Source organism: Diadema antillarum, unplaced genomic scaffold (genome assembly GCF_040938485.1).
Source record: "Diadema antillarum isolate AM-2024a unplaced genomic scaffold, OU_Dant_1.0 seq00000597_RagTag, whole genome shotgun sequence".
NCBI lineage: Eukaryota > Metazoa > Echinodermata > Echinoidea > Diadematoida > Diadematidae > Diadema > Diadema antillarum.
Window position 1 is genome coordinate 2,228,535 of NW_027271528.1, and position 17,784 is coordinate 2,246,318.

Here is a 17,784-nt window from a genome sequence, read left to right on the forward strand (position 1 = left end):
CACGTGAAAAATGATAGTTTTCGAACAGAACAATTATCTTATCATCGCTGAAGACAAAAATTCACCCCATTATTGGAAACCGAAGTTCATAACACAGTTCTGATTTGCGCATTTTTGATTAACTGTCTTTGTGAAGTGGCCTATCATAGATCGTTGTCTAACTGCCACTTCGCAGTGTAGCATCGCTTATCTCCTTTCTTCCTCTTCTCATTCGTTTGTCTAAACTTCCTCTCCCTCTATCTTCCTCTGTCAATTTGTCTTTTGTTAGTGTAGTGTTGCCTTCCTGGAAGTTAAAGCTACACATGATATTTTATGCAATTTACTTCGTCATCATCATTATCATCATTATAATTATCCTCCTCCTCCTCCTCCTCCTCCTCCTCCTCCTCCTCCTCCTCCTCATCATCATCATCATCATCATCATCATCATGATCATCCTCATCACCATCCCCCTCATACCCCTCTACTTTATCAACAACATCGTCTCAGTATGTCGTTATTTATCTCTGGTGTATATAAGAAAACAACAACATCGGTTTTTATGCCTCCCCCACGAAGTGGTGCCGGAGGCATTATGTTTTCGGGTTGTCCGTCTGTCCGTCCGTCCTTCCGTCCGTAATGAATTTTGTGGACAGCGTAACTAAAAAACCTTTTGAGGTATCCTAATGAAACTTGGCATGTATGTGTATTAGGGGGTGAAGTTGTGCCTATCAACTTTTGGGTGCACATGCTCAAGGTCACAGGTCAAAAGGTCAAGGTCAAATACATAAAATTTCACTATTTCCACCATATCTATGCAATGCCAGAAGATATTTTCTTAAAACTTAATGTATACATGTATTACCCAATTAAGATTCTCTGGTGAAAGTTTGGGGTCATGAGGTCAAAGGTCAAAGGTCAAAAGGTCAAGTAACAATATCAAAACTTCACTTTTTGCTCCCTAACTTGGAAATTGTTCAAGGTATCTTCATGGAACATAGTATATATACATGAACTGACTGGCAGTGATTATCTAGAGAATTTAGGGTTCATGGGGTCAAAGGTCAGGGGTCAAAGGTCAAGGGCAACACTTCAACATTTTACTATTTCCCTCATATTTATGCAATGCCAGCAAGATTATTATTATTTTTTTTTTACACTTGGTGTATGCATGTATAACCTAATAGAGATTCTCTGGAAACTTTTTTTTTTGCCTCAAAGGTCAAAAGGTTAAAGATCAAGGGAAAGTGCTGAACTAACTTTTTCTCCATATCTCAGAAGTGGCTCAAGTTATCTTGAAACTTTCTACATATTTATGCATGTTCTGCCTGACAGTGATTATCCTATGAATTTTAGAGTCAAAGGCCAGATGAAAATGGTAATAATGTACTTTTCAATACAGAAATTGCACTTTTTCTCCATACCTTGAAAATTACTCAATGCATAAACTTATGAATGGACAAAGTCATGTTAAAGTCCTTAAATCCCCAAATACATGCTCTCCTATTCATCCAATTAAACCTAGGTCAAGGAAGGTGAACATTCAACACATTTGTGACAAACTTGTCATTTTAATATTTTGCCAATTTTGTGAAAATATAATCACACATTGTCCACATGTACTATAGACCTATTAGGAGAATCATGCATTATGGCGGAGGCATACCAGTCGCCTTAGCGACATTTCTAGTTAGCTACTGTATCAAGAACCCAACAAAGCTCCGCAAACTTGTGACGTAGAGGGCTCTGTACACACTCTGCCAGCAAGTAGACATTGACGTCAGTGCAATGGGAAATTTCCCGATTCCATTGCACATTCTGTATCTGATATACAGTTTGAAATGAAAAAGAATGATGATGAAATCAAAGAAATGTATATCTCATGTCATCATTGTGATCATGTTTGAAACCTGCAAATTCCACGGCAAAATATAATCTTCTAATATTCATTATTTGATAAAGTTCATTACACGATAAAGGCCCTAAAACATGAGGGTTTAGCGAAAACTGTAAATCTTTTCCAAAATAAGCGTGCCTCAGAGTTCACCTATTGGAAATGTAAAAAACAAAAAACAAATCCCAAACATTTTCCTTGTTCTTTAAACTTCTTCTTAGACTGCTTTGTGACTTTATGTAAACTACACATACTTAAAGTATTAGACATAGACCTGCGTACGTGGCATTTGAAACACAATGTGTTTAGTTGTAACCGTTTCATGCCAAATCAAAACAGAATGAAATAGAACTGCTTATTAGGATTTGGTGTTGATTCTGCATCTGCAATGCACATATCTATAAGGAAATATATTGGCGCAAACAAACACTAAAAAAAAAAAAAACAACTAGCATTAAAAAAATAAACAGTAAAAGAATAATCCCAAATTTTGATTAACCAAAGAAGTTATCGAAGCAAACTACTTTGTTTAAACAAGTAGTGTACAATCTTTCTTTTTTATCGACCTACACACAGGATGTACGTGACCTCCTATAGAGTGGAATTGACCCCACAGGGAATAACTTCATGTTTGGGGCTGTTTAGGGAAAAGAATTTTTGTTGTGAGTCACTCTTAGTGGAGAATCTTTTAATTCTGTGGAGTCGTCCAGCGAAAGAAAGCGTGACGTAACAATAGGATACGCGCCTTCGATTTTTTTCGTTATACATCGCATCGTCTGTGGGGGGCACTAAAAGCGATCGTTCGGATGATCGATTTTCAGACAATGCCTTTCGCCTATGCGTGCAGCTGGCCATTGTTGCCGCTTTAGATACAAATCTAATGATCTGTATTGTTAAAGACAACCCATTGCCTCTTTTCGTGTAACTTTTCAATAGACTTGTGGAGGATTCATCCACCCCTACCACAGCTCACATTGATTTGGCTAACCTCTGTACCGCAGACCCTATTTCTACCTGAACCATCAAATGACATTTTCTTTTCCATAATGATAACAAATCAACAGTGTTTCTAGAGTCATGCTCTTATAAAAGTAAACGATCGATGTTCAAAAGAGGTTAAATTCGTGACTTTTACGACGCTTCAAGTTGTAGCATGTCTTGTGATGCAAGGATGTGACACCCATTTTGTAAAAGGCGAAGCGAAATTCTTGACACTTTTTAACTGCGACTGATTTTAAGTATGGAACGCCCATTGTTATCATAAGCAAAAACCAATAACACGGAAACCCAGTCCATCGCGCCAAATTTTACGTTTGACATAGGATAATTAATCTATCAAATCTGAAGTTTATTTATAAATATTCACTGCCTTTCAATAATTTTAATTTGTGACGACGTGTCGTGTCTCTTTGATTTTTTTTTTTTTTTTTTTTTGCATGCTGTTGCACTGTGGAAATGTTTTTGCGATGTTCCTAATATTGTTTCATGCTTATTTCAAATAACGTCAGACTATTCCCACGGCTATAGCATTCTACATGGAATGATAATAACGAAGGTACTCATTGCTGATATCTTAAGCCGTGATCTTGAGCATCATCGCTGCTGTTTTTATTATCACTGATACGTACCATTATTTGGTATCAACATTTCTTGGTACTTGAAGCTGACTTAGTAATATATTATTCTAATTTAGTATTCTTTACCCATATTAGCATCAGTGATTTATACATTTGACTATATACTATCATAATTTCTCAAGTATTTCAACAAGGGAATCTCTTTGAGGATGATTATTATTCCGTGACAATATTCATGAAGAAATAGAATGTTCTTTCCTGCGTCGGTAGTCAGATCGTCATTCATTATAGGCCTATGGTTGATGATAACTAGGATTTAACCTCATTCATAAAGTGCAATTAGGGACAATATCCATTCAAGGAAAAGCGCATAAAAATGAATGATTTAAGACTGCATTCCAATGTAAATATTCATTTGGCAATGAGTCGATTTTTATACCTAGAAAACAGTATTTAAAGAATTGTTATGGAAGAAGTAAATGATTCAAATTATCTCATCGAGAATAATGTTAAATAATCATAACGGCCATCCCCTCCTGTTTTGGCTGCAAAAATGCATCCCTTTTTATCTTTACTTCTTTGCGAAGGATATTTGCGAAAGCATGTAGATAGGAGCCTTGTTTGATATGAAAACTTCGGCCTAATGGCGATCCATAAAATAACGGTGCTTTTGAGACCATCCAAGTCAGTAGTCTTTATTCTAAACTAGTGCAGATCACTGACACACACGCATGCACACGCACACACAATCATCTTGGCGGCACGAACAGGTGCTCTCTCCGTATCGATCGCAAGACGCACCCCTATTCTTGCTCCGTGGATAGCTACGGGGCCGCCGCTTGACAACGCCACGTTGTTTACACTTCTAATACTTTGATCCACTTTAGATTACCGGGCGGGGATAGAGCACACACTTAGCTGACACCTCGGAACATTATTACTCCATGTTTGAAGTTTCCCCGGATAAGTTCGCTCACACCTGACCTGAAATCAACAGAACTAATACATTTTGATTGTACTTAACATTTGAAGTGAAATATATTCCTTGACGACGAAATGTTGGCAATGGATTTTCTGTGAACTTGATAACAGGAACGGAACGGACAGCTTTAGAAAGCACGTGTATAACCGCACTACAGTATAATAGCGATCTCAACAAGGACGAAGGAAAAATCCTTTTCCTAAATATACAACGGTGAGTATGACTCAAAATTATAAAATCGCACAATTTGTTTGATTTTACGGTGGAATATATACCGGCATCTCTCTTGAAATCTCGTTTATAAGTGTTAACCTTTGTGACTCGATCAGTCTTATCGTCTGCATGTCTGCATGTCTCATCTTCTTACTGTAAACAGTGTGAGTTTTTAATTCGAATTTATTTTACGGATGTTCGGAAAAAACATATCTGACATAAATGGAACTAATCGCTATCGAGAAATATCACTAATGACTATGTTTCGAACCCGATTGTGCATTAATATTTGGCTCATAATTGGAAACACTGACAAAAGTCTGAAACTGTTCTGGCCCCGGATCAAGTTCGTCCGTAAAAACCACTCCACCCATTAAGTGTTTCTCAGTACAGTGAAAGATTTGAAGTAAGGTTCTTAGATTACTATCACATTCAACCTGCCATTGATCATCTTCATCGCATAACCGTCAATCTTGTCACGCGTTTGATATACATTTAAATTGTATGCATACGTGTGTGAGCATGTGTGTGTGTGTGTGTGTGTGTGTGTGTGGGAGTGTGGTCCTTTCCACCTGTACATGTCTGAAATAGGGGGAAAGAGTATATATTTTGTTCATTCAGTATTTATTGGTAAAAAATAAATGTCATTTACAACAAATAATAAAGAATCAATCGAATTACAGAATAACATAATAAAAAAGTGCAGCATAACAAATTGGGTACATTAAACATTACATATCAAATTTGACAAAAATACCTTGTAGAAAAGGTATACAGTTTCAAATTAAATGTCAAACCTCCAGTATATTTTGATTATCTATTTGCAAATACCATGTAGCGCGATGCTTATATATTTCATATGAATCATTCATATCATGTTTTATGATATCAAAACAAATTCCTTAGGATTACAATTACATTCAATTTCCAGGAAGTCATTTTGCATCAAAGGTGAAGGAGCGAATCGTCAGCTCTTTTTCCCTTTTCTTTCCAGAGAATATTAGGGAAATATTGAAAACCTATTTTGTTTATTTTATCAGCGTGCTGTTAAATTTAACAAGAAACGCAGCAAACAGAGTTTGTACTAATCCAATCTGTCATAAAAGTTGTCAGAACAAATCAACTGGACAGGCTTGTTCAGTCCTTTCCACCACGTTTTGCTCTGAAATAACCATTCAATTCGTGCTGTCTAGCATTTTCTGTGAACAGAACATAGCTGATTTACATTTGATAGGCACGACACATGACTATCAGTGTTTGTTTGAAAAAAATACTCCATCGCTGGGAAGTTAGGTCCACTTTTTTATCAGCTTATGTGTTATTGGAGGAAACGTATATCGTATTGGGTGCTAATCACTAAATGATTAAACGGGTAAATAACGCCACCCCTTTGATACCATCGTTATCAGCCAAGACAGCTCAAAGAAGAATCCTTTACTTCACTGTAGATTTGTGTAAAGGCAAGAGATTGGGTTTCGAGCGCTTGACATGTACACTGTACAACCTGCATGTTTACAGGTTAGATGTTTAATTAAGTGACTGGTTTTGTTTTATGTCTGTGTGTGGATTTCTGAAAGCGGGGGCGAGAACTTAAATGACGAGCCCTGCGTGAAGAGGAGGGATGCGTAGCGCAAATAATCAAGATTTCCGACCTAAAATGATCGAATCTCTTTCCACTCTGGGATATCCCCAAGCTTAAAGTGAACATTTGCTCCAATCTTTCACGAAGTGCATTCAATATCCCACGGTCTGGACCGACTTTAAGATGAAAACAATACACATTACGAGTGAAAAGATACAACATTTTAAGAATTAAGAAACCACAGACAATATTAATGACCTTACAAAGTGACATGAAATAATTGAAAATGCCAGAAACTTTCATTTTCTCCCATATTCTCTGATACTCCAAATAGAATCTTCTCGAAATTTTAGGCCATCTCTTGCGAGAAATATGTGTTCAAATAAAATTGATGCTAGGACAAAATATGATACCCGCCATATACCCTGTATGCTACAAAATTGCACAATATCTTGTCCTCGATTCAAAATCTCGCGCAACAAAGAAATAAGTCATACACCCCCCCCCCCAAAAAAAAAAAAAAACTATTAAAAAAAATTAAAGACATTTGTCTACGCAGCATTCTACCAGCAACATGTAAAAGTTCTCATTTATCATTTTTTTTCTTTTCTCCCTCCGTAGACATATCATAATTGAACGGTGATTAATCATATACCGCCATGACTCTCGTCATTAAAAAAAAAAAAAAATACTGACATGCTATAAATGTGGCGCAGCGTCGCCAGTTGCCATGCCAACGGGCATCTTGGCATGAAATCGCATCAGGATGTTTTGAAACCACGAGCAAACTCGCAGAACGCCAATCTGCCGTTCACTCGAGCGTAATGCAAATAGAAATAATTACTCGTTCATATCCTATTCTGAAAAACGACAGGTGGTTCTCTGCAGAGCTATGAGCCGTGTTCCCTGATCGTGAGGAACGGGATAAATATTTCTGTTGCTGCCCTGTACACTCAATGACTCGTGTAGTTGTGGGTTTCATCAGCATAAGATGTGGTGTATACAAAGACAAACACAACACGAAGAGACGGTAGATGTTAATAGGCCTACTGTTCCCGACTTTTCTTGTGTCACAGTAATGAAAGTAATAACAACGATAATAGCACTGATGATAATTATCTACTAATTCACTTGGGGCAGAATCTTGACTATGAGCTCGTTAGTGCTACTGACTTCGCTGCTGATGTAAAAAAATATCAGCGTTATCAGATACCCATTAACACATCTGGGTCACGAGGGACGCTGTGAGAAGAGAACGTCTTCTTTGATGATGAGAGCAATGAACACCATTTGAGTCCAGAACCCTTCATTTAACAACAACAACAAAAATAAGTCAAACAAACAGAACCTTCAGGTGTGAGTTTCTTCAATTTGTCTCCCTCTACAAATTAAATATCATTCAAACATAGCCTTATTTACTGAACACAGTGCTCTCACATATAAGTACTATACAACATAAATTGATTACATGTTTGCAAAAAGGTCACGTGTTAGCAGTTAGTGGAGGCTATAGTATACGTCACAGTAAAACCGCGATGTGTGTAATGTGTATGTATGCGTGTTTGTAATGTTTGTTTTTGTTTGTTTGTTTGTTTGTTTGCGTGTGTGTGTTTTTTTTTTTTCATTTACCGTCAATTCATGCATCCTGCACTCTCTCACACTTCTCCATGACAAGGAGATGATTTTACAAAAATGCGTTTGAATTTCATTGATCTAACGCGCATCTTCTCATGATGATGTCGCATCACCATTGATTGATACTGCTAACATCGGTTACTATTTTTTTTTTCTCTCTCTCTTCCGCAGCACCCAGTGTCACTGATGACTAAAGAGATGACTGTGTGGTTAAAGGCGATGCTTTGAAATATCGCGTCCTTCGGGAGTTCTCTTCGAACAACACCAAAAGCCCGCCCTCATCATGCTCCGGATCTTTGTTGTTTACAATAAGCTGCGGTACACCTTCGACACCGACGCCAATGAGACCATCGCGTCGCTCCGGGACCGCGTCTGCGACACCTGTCAAATCGATACCCGCGGCGGTAACAATGGCGAGCAAAAGTTCGTGGTGCTACAGTACCAGGGTGCAGATCTCCAGGACACCTGGAAGCTCGGCGACATCGGCATCGTAGCCGGGTCGACCCTTCGTTGCTTTCTCCGCGAGGAGATCACACCGAAGCTATTCGTCTACTGCGCGTACAACGACGAGAAGGTGGAAATCTTGGAGGAGGTTCGCTTTGAGACGGACTATGTCGCCGCACTGCGGTCAATTATCTCGCGCCGTGTTGGCTTGCCGGTTACCGTCTACCGCATTGTGGATTCTGAAGGGAGGGAAATGTTTGACGGCAACACACTTCAACTGTATGACATTACATTCGGTTGTACCGTGAGACTCGAGACTTACGATGGGTGGAACGATTTCCTGAGAGCAGCGTCTATCGGTCATACTTCACACGTATTTCACAACCTGTCGCAGGACGAGTCGATTTCCAAGTTTCAGACGCGAGTGGCGCTCTTCATTGCGGCACACCACGGGCACATGGACCTGGCTTCCGCCGTGCTCAAACTCGGGATAAGGTCCGACGAGGCCGTTGGGGACCATCCGACGAAAGAATGGTGCCCAAGTTCGCACATCGAGGCCTTGAAGACTCCGGTCCACGAAGCTGCAGAACATGGTCAGCTTAGCATCCTCAGGATTTTCGTGTACAACAACATATGCTGCGTGACCTGCAAGGATGGCAACGGTCTTACAGCTCTCAACGTTGCCCTGAGAAAACAGAAGCGTGAGGTAGCACTCTATCTCCTGACGAAGCAGTGGTCCAATGTACAATACAGCGCCCTCATTCTGCCCTTGACTGTCTATTCGCAGATACGTAAGTGGTGCGATCGAGCAAAGGACAAAGTACTACTGGTTCACGGACCAGAGAAGTCAAGTATGCGATACAAGAGAACGACCCGCCAGCCTGGTGCTCTATGTGGTGAAGGTGTCCATGTTGATGGTTTCTCGAAGAGTGCTATAAATACCAATCCTAAACGTGGGTCAGAGATCAGTCGGACCAAGCGGAAAAAGCAGAGAGAACAAAGGAGACTCACCACAGCGATGACGGGTGTGACCGGCCTTACTGGAATGTCCTCGCCCGATCTGAGACTCCCGCGGCTGGCTGGCGTGAAGACCCCATCCATCGTCACCGAGTGCCGAAATCGTCTTCGCAGGAAGGAAGAGGACGAGGATGAGCTGGAAGAGGACATCTTGCCAACTGAGGAGGATAAGTTCGCTCAATCGGGCCGCACCGACAGAATCCGTCCGAGGAGTAAAAGTTTGAATCAAGATAGAACCGTGGCGCTGCCTCAGATCAGCCAGAAGAATCGTCCGCGCAGCTCTTCCCAGCAAGGTAACGGACTTCCCGACGTGCGCACCATAAGCGCCGCGCCGAGTAGTATTGACATAGGCGCCGAGCGCAGCAAGATAGCATACATCCGCACGACAGGGACGGGGAGTAGGCGTTCGCGGCGTCCAAAGCCGCAGGCGTCAGAATCATTACCCACCAAGTCTATCATCGTCGAAAAGAAGCCGAACTCGTCCACTGAACGCATGGAGAAGTTACGGCGGCAGCGCAAGAAGGCCGCTAAGATGGACAGTAGCATCCCCCTACCTCCAGTCAGCATCAACTCCGTCAACCGACCATTTTTCTACTCGGTGGATGAGGCGGACAACATACCGCGCGTCACCGTCGACCTCTACGACCAGATGAACGGGAAGACGACGTGGGAACGCGCACTCGACGCTTTGACGATCGCGTCGACGTTCAAGGAGAAACCGTGGCTGCAGCGAGTAAGGATGGCCATGGTGTTGTCCCAGAACCACGTAAGGCGAATCAAAACGCTGCAGCGCCCTCCAACGCATAGCAAGAGTAAGGGAGTAGCGAGTGTTCCTAGCTCGAGGAGGGGAAATACTGCGGACGAGCGGGGCATCGAGCGAGAAGAGAGGGGACTTGGGACAGACACTGCGGGAAAACAGACAGAAACGAGACTATCGACGTCAGCTGTAGAGCAGCGTCACGAAGAAGCACTGGTGGCTGAAGTGAGCGGCTAATTGCTTGGAAGACTTCCTCAATCAACACAAGCAGCTTCCTCCTTGCTACCATACATGTGTCTTTCAAATAAATCACTTTTATCCTTCCAACTTCCAACATGTACGTGATTTTTATCATTGTATAATCAAGGTTTTTATTGATCTGTATCAGATGTTGAATGTAATCATTATCACTATAGACGTCAAGGTTACTAATACACAGTCACGTGTGCTAATCAAGTATAAAGGAGAGAGTGAAGAAAATAAGTGTCCTAATATAATTCACCTATTCTATTTTACTGTAACCCTGTATCACTTGCTTTCTTGCCAGATGCTACCTCTTTTACATCACGTGATGTTTGTTAGGAGTTAACACTCTCTTGTGCTAATCGGCCTGAACTTCAAAATGAGGCACAATCAGAAGGGAGCTTGAGCGATTAGAATAAAACCAAAGACTCAAAGTCACAGACTTTATGCTAAATGAAATTATTTATGAGATTATTATGTAAAGTTTGTAGTAACTATTACACATGATACTCTTCGCTCAGAATTTGCCGATGATGCCGATGTTTTGTTTTTTTTTTAAGAAATAGCCTATTATGACGAAAGTGTTATGTTATATCTATTATCCAAGCTACAATGTGTGCTATCATCTACGAGAATCATGCAGTATTAAATCTAATGCATTGAACTAAATAATGTAAATTTGTATTTTTGGTCCGTATACTGTTGTTTATTCTTAATTTTTTGTGCGTATATGTGTCGAGTGTATATAATTATATATATATATATATATATATATATATATATGTGCGTGTGTGTGTGTGTGTGTGTGTGTGTGCTTGTGTGGGAACGATCAAGAGAGAGAGGGGAAGGGGTGAGAGGAAAAGACATATAGGAAAAAAACTGGTTGCTATGGACTCCAGAAAATCCACAAACATATGCAATGTACAATCAAAGAACGGCTGCATCCAGAGGATTTGTGTGTGTGTGTGTGTGTGTGTGTACTGAAAGATTAAATTCTTAGTCAAGGAGAGTGCAAAAGCACTAACTCAGTGACAAACAGACGACAAGAAACCGTGAATTAATTCGAAGGAATTTCGCTCCTTTAATCTCTTGTTTGACGATCGGAGGCTGTTCCTATTGTCCGCCCGACAATGGTTGTCGCCCTCTGGTGAGCTGGGAAGAAAGGCATTTCATCCCCAGCGAATAAAGTCATGAGGATGTTAGAGCCCTCAGCATGAACAAACTAAAACGCAGTTCGCATCGATGTAGTAGAGACAAGAGGGCTGAAAATTGAAAAGGGGAGTTAGAAGAGCCTCAATTCGTCCTTTTGTTTGCTGTATTTGCATCTTGGTGAGAGGATATAGTTGAGAAGAAGTACAAATGGAAAGATCTAAAGATTATTGGCTCTCAGTTGTAAACAGAAACCTCTGAGTCGGCGGCAGGAGGAGAATGACCAGAGATGAAGGGAAAGAGAAAGAAAAAAGAAAGAGGGAGAGAGAAGGAGATGATCATAAGAGGAATGGAATTGGTTTATAACTTGACTGAGGGGTTATTCGAAAGTAACTTTGTCGGAAGAAAGTTGAAAGAGGGGCGAAAGTTGTGATTGTGGCGGTGGTGTAATTATACCGCCACCTAGAATGGCACCACTTATGCCGCGTGTCTCGAGCGAGGAGGTGAATAGTTCCTCCCCCGTAGTCGAGGGGGGAAGATTAAGTGGCGCTAAAGGGAGAAAATTTATCTAGACCAATGAGTATCATACTGGAAATTAGAAGAAGTAAGGTCATAGGAAAGTCGACTGAGGTTGTACCAATGACCACATAATGCTTAAAATTATGCGATAGGGCGTGCTGATGGTTACGATGACCGATGGTGGCCGAGTCTTAGTGTTGGAAGTCACCAAAACTTAGGAAAGGATGAGAACTCACATTTCAGCATCTTGTTTATCTATAAACAAGCCAGAAAAAATCGAATGTAACATGGCTGACCTAAAGGGGAAAAATATATAATCGATAAGAAATTATGAGGTTTACTGTGGTTTCGCTTCGGGCTATGTTCGATGGTTTACCGACACGTTTCGAATGTTGTTAATTGACATTGCCATGAAGAGGTTGGAAATCGAAGAGGGTCGGAATCGATTCGGAGCTTGTTTGCTGGGGAAGGTCAAACAAGACTAACAACACTTCAGACTGGCTTAGGGGCGTAAACAACGGTGTATGTTGAGCTGTTCGTCCTTCGGACGTGTAAAGACTATACAAGCATTGGGGCTGCTCATTGCGGCGGATTTGGACGCAAATGTAAAATAGAGGGCGCCCTGGGACTGCCAAGGTACGCCGTGCAAAGAAACCATTCATGTCGTTGTTGCTTTTAAAGTTAAAGTTTAATGGAAAACATTTATTTGTGGAGATCAATTTATGGGTAAAGTGGTTGTACCTCAATTTAAAAACATGTGTCCAAAATACACTGTATTCTCACTCGCCAAAGCCAGGACTTCATGAAATACACTCAGTGAGGCGAATTTTCTCTTGTTTTCCTCGATCAATCTTTTCCTTTTTGCTGTATCCATAAAGTACACACTTGCCCCTACAGAGGACAAATATGCTAGCACACACATGTACACACACATAGGCCTACACATACTGGTAGAGCAGTGGCAACACTGAAGAGGCTACCCTGGGGAAATATTATCATCATCATCATTATTATTATTATTATTATTATTATTATTATCATTATTATCATCATCATCATCATTATTATTATTATTATTATTATTATTATTATCATATCATCATCATCATCATTATCATCATCATCATCATCATCATCATTATTATCATTATTATTATTAATATTATTATTATTATAGCAGTAGGACTGTCACATGCAAATAACTTCAATAGGGCCTACAGTGTACATTCTTTTCAAAAGTGAAATGAATCAAGTACGGTAGATATGCTTTGTCATGTAGTTTGGTCATTGTGAGTTTCGAACATTTTGAATGGTACAGTGTATAACAAATGCAGACGAATATGATCATTATTTCATTCTTGATCTAAAACATCAAGACATTTATTGGAATCACTGGTTCACATTCATTCAAAATGGATGACATTGCAAGAAGTGAGTAGTTAACTTGTCTTAATAAGTGAACAGAATGACATCACATTTCTTTTTTTCAATTTGCTATCACATGTCATACATGGGACATCTATGAATTACTCAAATAAGAGAGATTAATTATTACTCCTCAAACTCACAAACATCTAATAAAAAAGCATCTGGCCTTCACTCACAAATCAACATTAAACTGGTGTCGTGGGAAATTCTTAGTAACATGTACTCTACATCCACATGGGTGCACAAAATAAAGCTAAATGTATCATTCACACAGCAAAATCTGGTCAGGTCTTGTGTACATCACGGCATCAATCATAGGAAACTGGTAATATCTTGGAAAAAAGGGCTACCCAGGAATATCAAAATTTACTTATTCTATGGAGGGGGGGGGGGGGGGAAAGAGGGTGTAGGTGTGATGGGGAAACCTCAGTTGATAACATGATAACAGTATTTAAATCTATCCTAAACATTAATTATAGTACACATGTTAACCATTTCACTTCAAATTACATTTCAGCTCGATAAATTGCCAAAGAAATATTTAAAATCAACTGATTCTAAAGGGTTGGAGGAAAACTTCAATTTACTAGTATTACATGATTATCTCATTTAGATTTGAATATAAACATCACTGTATAAATGCAGACTATATCACTCACACTATGTATTTCAGCTCAATCTCTGACATTAATTGGTGAACTCCATTTACCTACGATGCCATTACATCTACCTTTAGGAAGGTTGTGAATTGTACACTGATACTGGCTAAAACACAGAAACTTATAGAATACAGTTCTTTACCCTAACAAGGGATCATTTTTATTTATTTATGTAAATTGGGGGGGGGGGGTTCTGATGATGTGTGCAAATAAGAAATAATAGTAAGTTTATTGAAAATATGTTGTGTCTATGCTGGCAAGTCTATTACTTGCACCCCAATGGGCAAAAACAATTTACAACTCAGGGATGTTTTTATATACACCATATCTTCCTTTCTCTTTTTTCTTTCTTTTTTTTGTCAGATGTAAATATGGAAGTTTTCAAGTGGGCCGGGGGGGGGGGGGGGGGGTGTTCTTTGGAATCAGGGAGAGTTGGCAGCTTATTGGTGGTAGTGAACCAAAAGAATGGAATAATGATTTTACTTGTTACTGCTAAATGCTGAAGTATGCATTGGTAATTAAAAACCGCAATTCGATAATGCTTTCACATTATATCCAAGCTTCAGGTGGAACTAGACACATCACGTGCGTCTGTTTGTTTGTTTGATTGTTTTAGATATTTGGCAGAGAAGAGTTTGAATAGGAAGGCATCTACTTTATGATGGAGTTCAATGAGTGTTCAATGAGTCTAATCCCACTGATGAATTATAGTTGACCACTTAACCCATCTCCTACCAAGTTCTTAGATGCCCATAAGCTTTGTACACAACTGCCTGGAATCTCAGAAGTAATGGATTAATGGAGCAATGTATGTCTCTCCCACCTGTTCAACCCTTCAAGAACTGTCTCCCCAAAATGTTATAGATAGCATCTGTAAAGTGCTTATGTGAAGTTATGGATGGTGATCACAGGGATAAAGGTGCATGGTCCCGGTGTTTTAGTCAAATGCCTACGCGGGCACATGGCGCAAGTTTCCTATAGAGACCTACGCTATCGACTCCTCCTTAGCACTTACGCTTTGGCCCACTTCCCCGAGTCCGAAGAAGTCCGATCCACTGTAGTCAGTGGTTCGATCCCAGTTCAGCTCATGATTCGGCTGAGGGGGATGACAGCTTTAGCAAACTTCTTTTGTGATGTCATAATAAAAAGCACATATGCACGCACCCTGGCATTACTACAGACTGCGCGATGCGCAGAGAAGACAATGAAGGCAACGTTACTTAGCAACACCTATGCACTTTACTCTTGATGACAGCTCAACTTTGGTAATCTTCGTATCAATGCTAACGGTGATCGGCAGTATCATCAACAGCGCCCTCTACACTACCGGGACTATGCCCCTTTAACATGAATTTCATTCACTTCTGTGGGCAGTGTCTAACAAAGTAGGAAGTGATGCCACTTATTTAACAATGTTTATAGGACAAACCTTTAAATAAGAAAACAATAACAACAACAACAACAACTGATGCTGCAGCCATTTAGACATTGCAAACGGCCTGATTTGATGAGTGTACGGTATTTAAAGGCATCATTACCACTAGTGGTTTAAGATAACATTTTAGGCATGGTAAAATGCAGCAATCACTGGCAAAAATTTCATATGGCATGCCCTATTAACAAACTGTACCATGCACAATGAAAATCCTGCAAAAAGAACCTGTTAATTTTGAATCACCTGGAAGTATCAATCACATTGCATACCAAGTCAAAAGTTGAATCATATTTGTATAAATCTTCTATAAATACATGTACCTATACATCCCTGGAATGTAATAAACGAATGTAATACAACCTAAAATTCAGCACATTTGACATTTTTCACAGTTGCATCGCAAAATCAGCAAAATCAAATTCAAACACATAGCTTTCACAAAAACACAAATATAAAACTAGTGAAGTGGTAACAAAATATCAAGCCAACATCAAAACAAGAGCACATTATCTATTCACGCGTTCGAACTTCAAACAGTCCTTTACTCATGGCAGGTGAAAATACAAACTCATAGTTGTGCAAAAAAGAGCAAAAAGCCAAAAAAAATAAATAAATAAATAAATAAATAAACCAAACAAGCCTTCAGAAATGTTTCATCAAGAAAGCCTAATTTGCCATTTTTTCTTATTCATTTATTTACTATTTATGGACTATTTATAAGAAAAACATATGTACCCTTTTATTTTTTATTCTTATTTTTATTATCATTATTATTGGTTTTTTTTTTTTTTGGGGGGGGGATGGGGGTTCATTATCAGAAAAAAAATGATGTCGGGCACAATGTCTTACAGTGATAACTACCCACATACATAGATTACATCAATGTACAGCAATGGTGAACTTGTTTCTTTTACCGCAAGAATTAGACACAAGTGCCAGAGGGGCAATTTGAAAATGGGGATATTTTTCAAAAATCATACCAAAATCCGAAAAACGCTTTCATGCCTTATTGTTTAAGTGATATGCCTATTCATGTTCAGAAAAAGAAAGTAAAAGCAAACTTACAGAATAGGAGAAGTTTTCCAGAGATACATTTCATTTGGATAAGTTTCATCAAGATAAATTTCATATAATTGGATAGAGAAAAAGAAATTTCCAGCATTGTATTTTTTTTTCTAATATCCTCATTTTTACAAAACAGTGATATTTTGCACAACCACAAATGTTAATCAAATGAGATCATAGTGACATCAGCTCACTACTCTCTACGTAGTTTGTACACAAAAATGTTATAAAACTCGTGTTTTTGATCTCATACTGCCCCCACTCGCACTCCTCCCTAGAAACAGTCACCATTGCTGAGTTATTACAATGCTGCAATGATTTAATGCAGAGGATACAACTTACTCTTTAAACCTTTATTTCAAATCAGGAAATTTGGTGAAAATCAGCATACAGGTCACTGTGAATCAATGAAATAATGCCTTCTAGTATGAAAATGTGGTTGTGAAAAAAAAAAGTTTTTGAAAACATGTGCAAGTTAGGAATATTGTACTTTTCTTCTTGTATGTCCAATTCTAATGTAAGGTTTACCAGTTGATGTGTTTCATTTCATTTTATATACTAAAATCGACTTGAATATGCATTGGAATTTCAGCTAAATCCTGCAGGTGCATGTACAACTGTTTGATAAAACTGAATAAATGTTACTTCTTTTGTGAATGCAATCTCTTGATGAGAATTCAGGGAGAACTTGAGAAGGCTTGTACAAGAGGGTTTATAACTTAATGAATTTTATCTTTCTTTATTTTTCTTTGCAAGGGCTTAGTTGCATCCAAGCAACTACAGCAGTTCAATATGCCTTCAATATGCCTTTTTCCTGCTGTCTCGACCTTATCAACGTAACAAAAAGTATACTCATTTGACTTGGCTCAAGAAGCGAACCAATGTCAACATCAAATTACACAACAGATTCATGCCCTTCAATTTGCAATATGAGTTGAACCTTAATTTCTTTGGTGCATTGGACTCCTGAATAGATCTTTTTAGCACATCACTCATTAACAACTTCTCATAAACTAGTTTTCAGAGCAGAGCTGAGGTTCAGACTAGATGTTATTGCCTCCTGCATCAAACTAACCTGCCAATATTCTTATGGAATCACACTTTCTTAACCACTTTTGCCAGAAAAAAAAATCAGCCCTCTCACAAAACGTAATACAAGCATCAAATTTGCAATGTCTGAATTAACAGAGCACACAAAAATTGTAT

The 17,784-nt window shown here is 39.1% G+C and overlaps 1 protein-coding gene across 1 annotated transcript; it reads left to right on the forward strand.

The window, feature by feature from the left end:
• The first annotated feature begins 8,145 nt into the window (after window positions 1-8,145).
• LOC139735777 (uncharacterized) lies at window positions 8,146-10,317 on the forward strand. The gene has a single exon (XM_071646527.1). It carries the CDS (start codon window positions 8,146-8,148, stop codon window positions 10,315-10,317), a length of 2,172 nt encoding a protein of 723 aa, XP_071502628.1.
• Window positions 10,318-17,784: the final 7,467 nt, after the last annotated feature.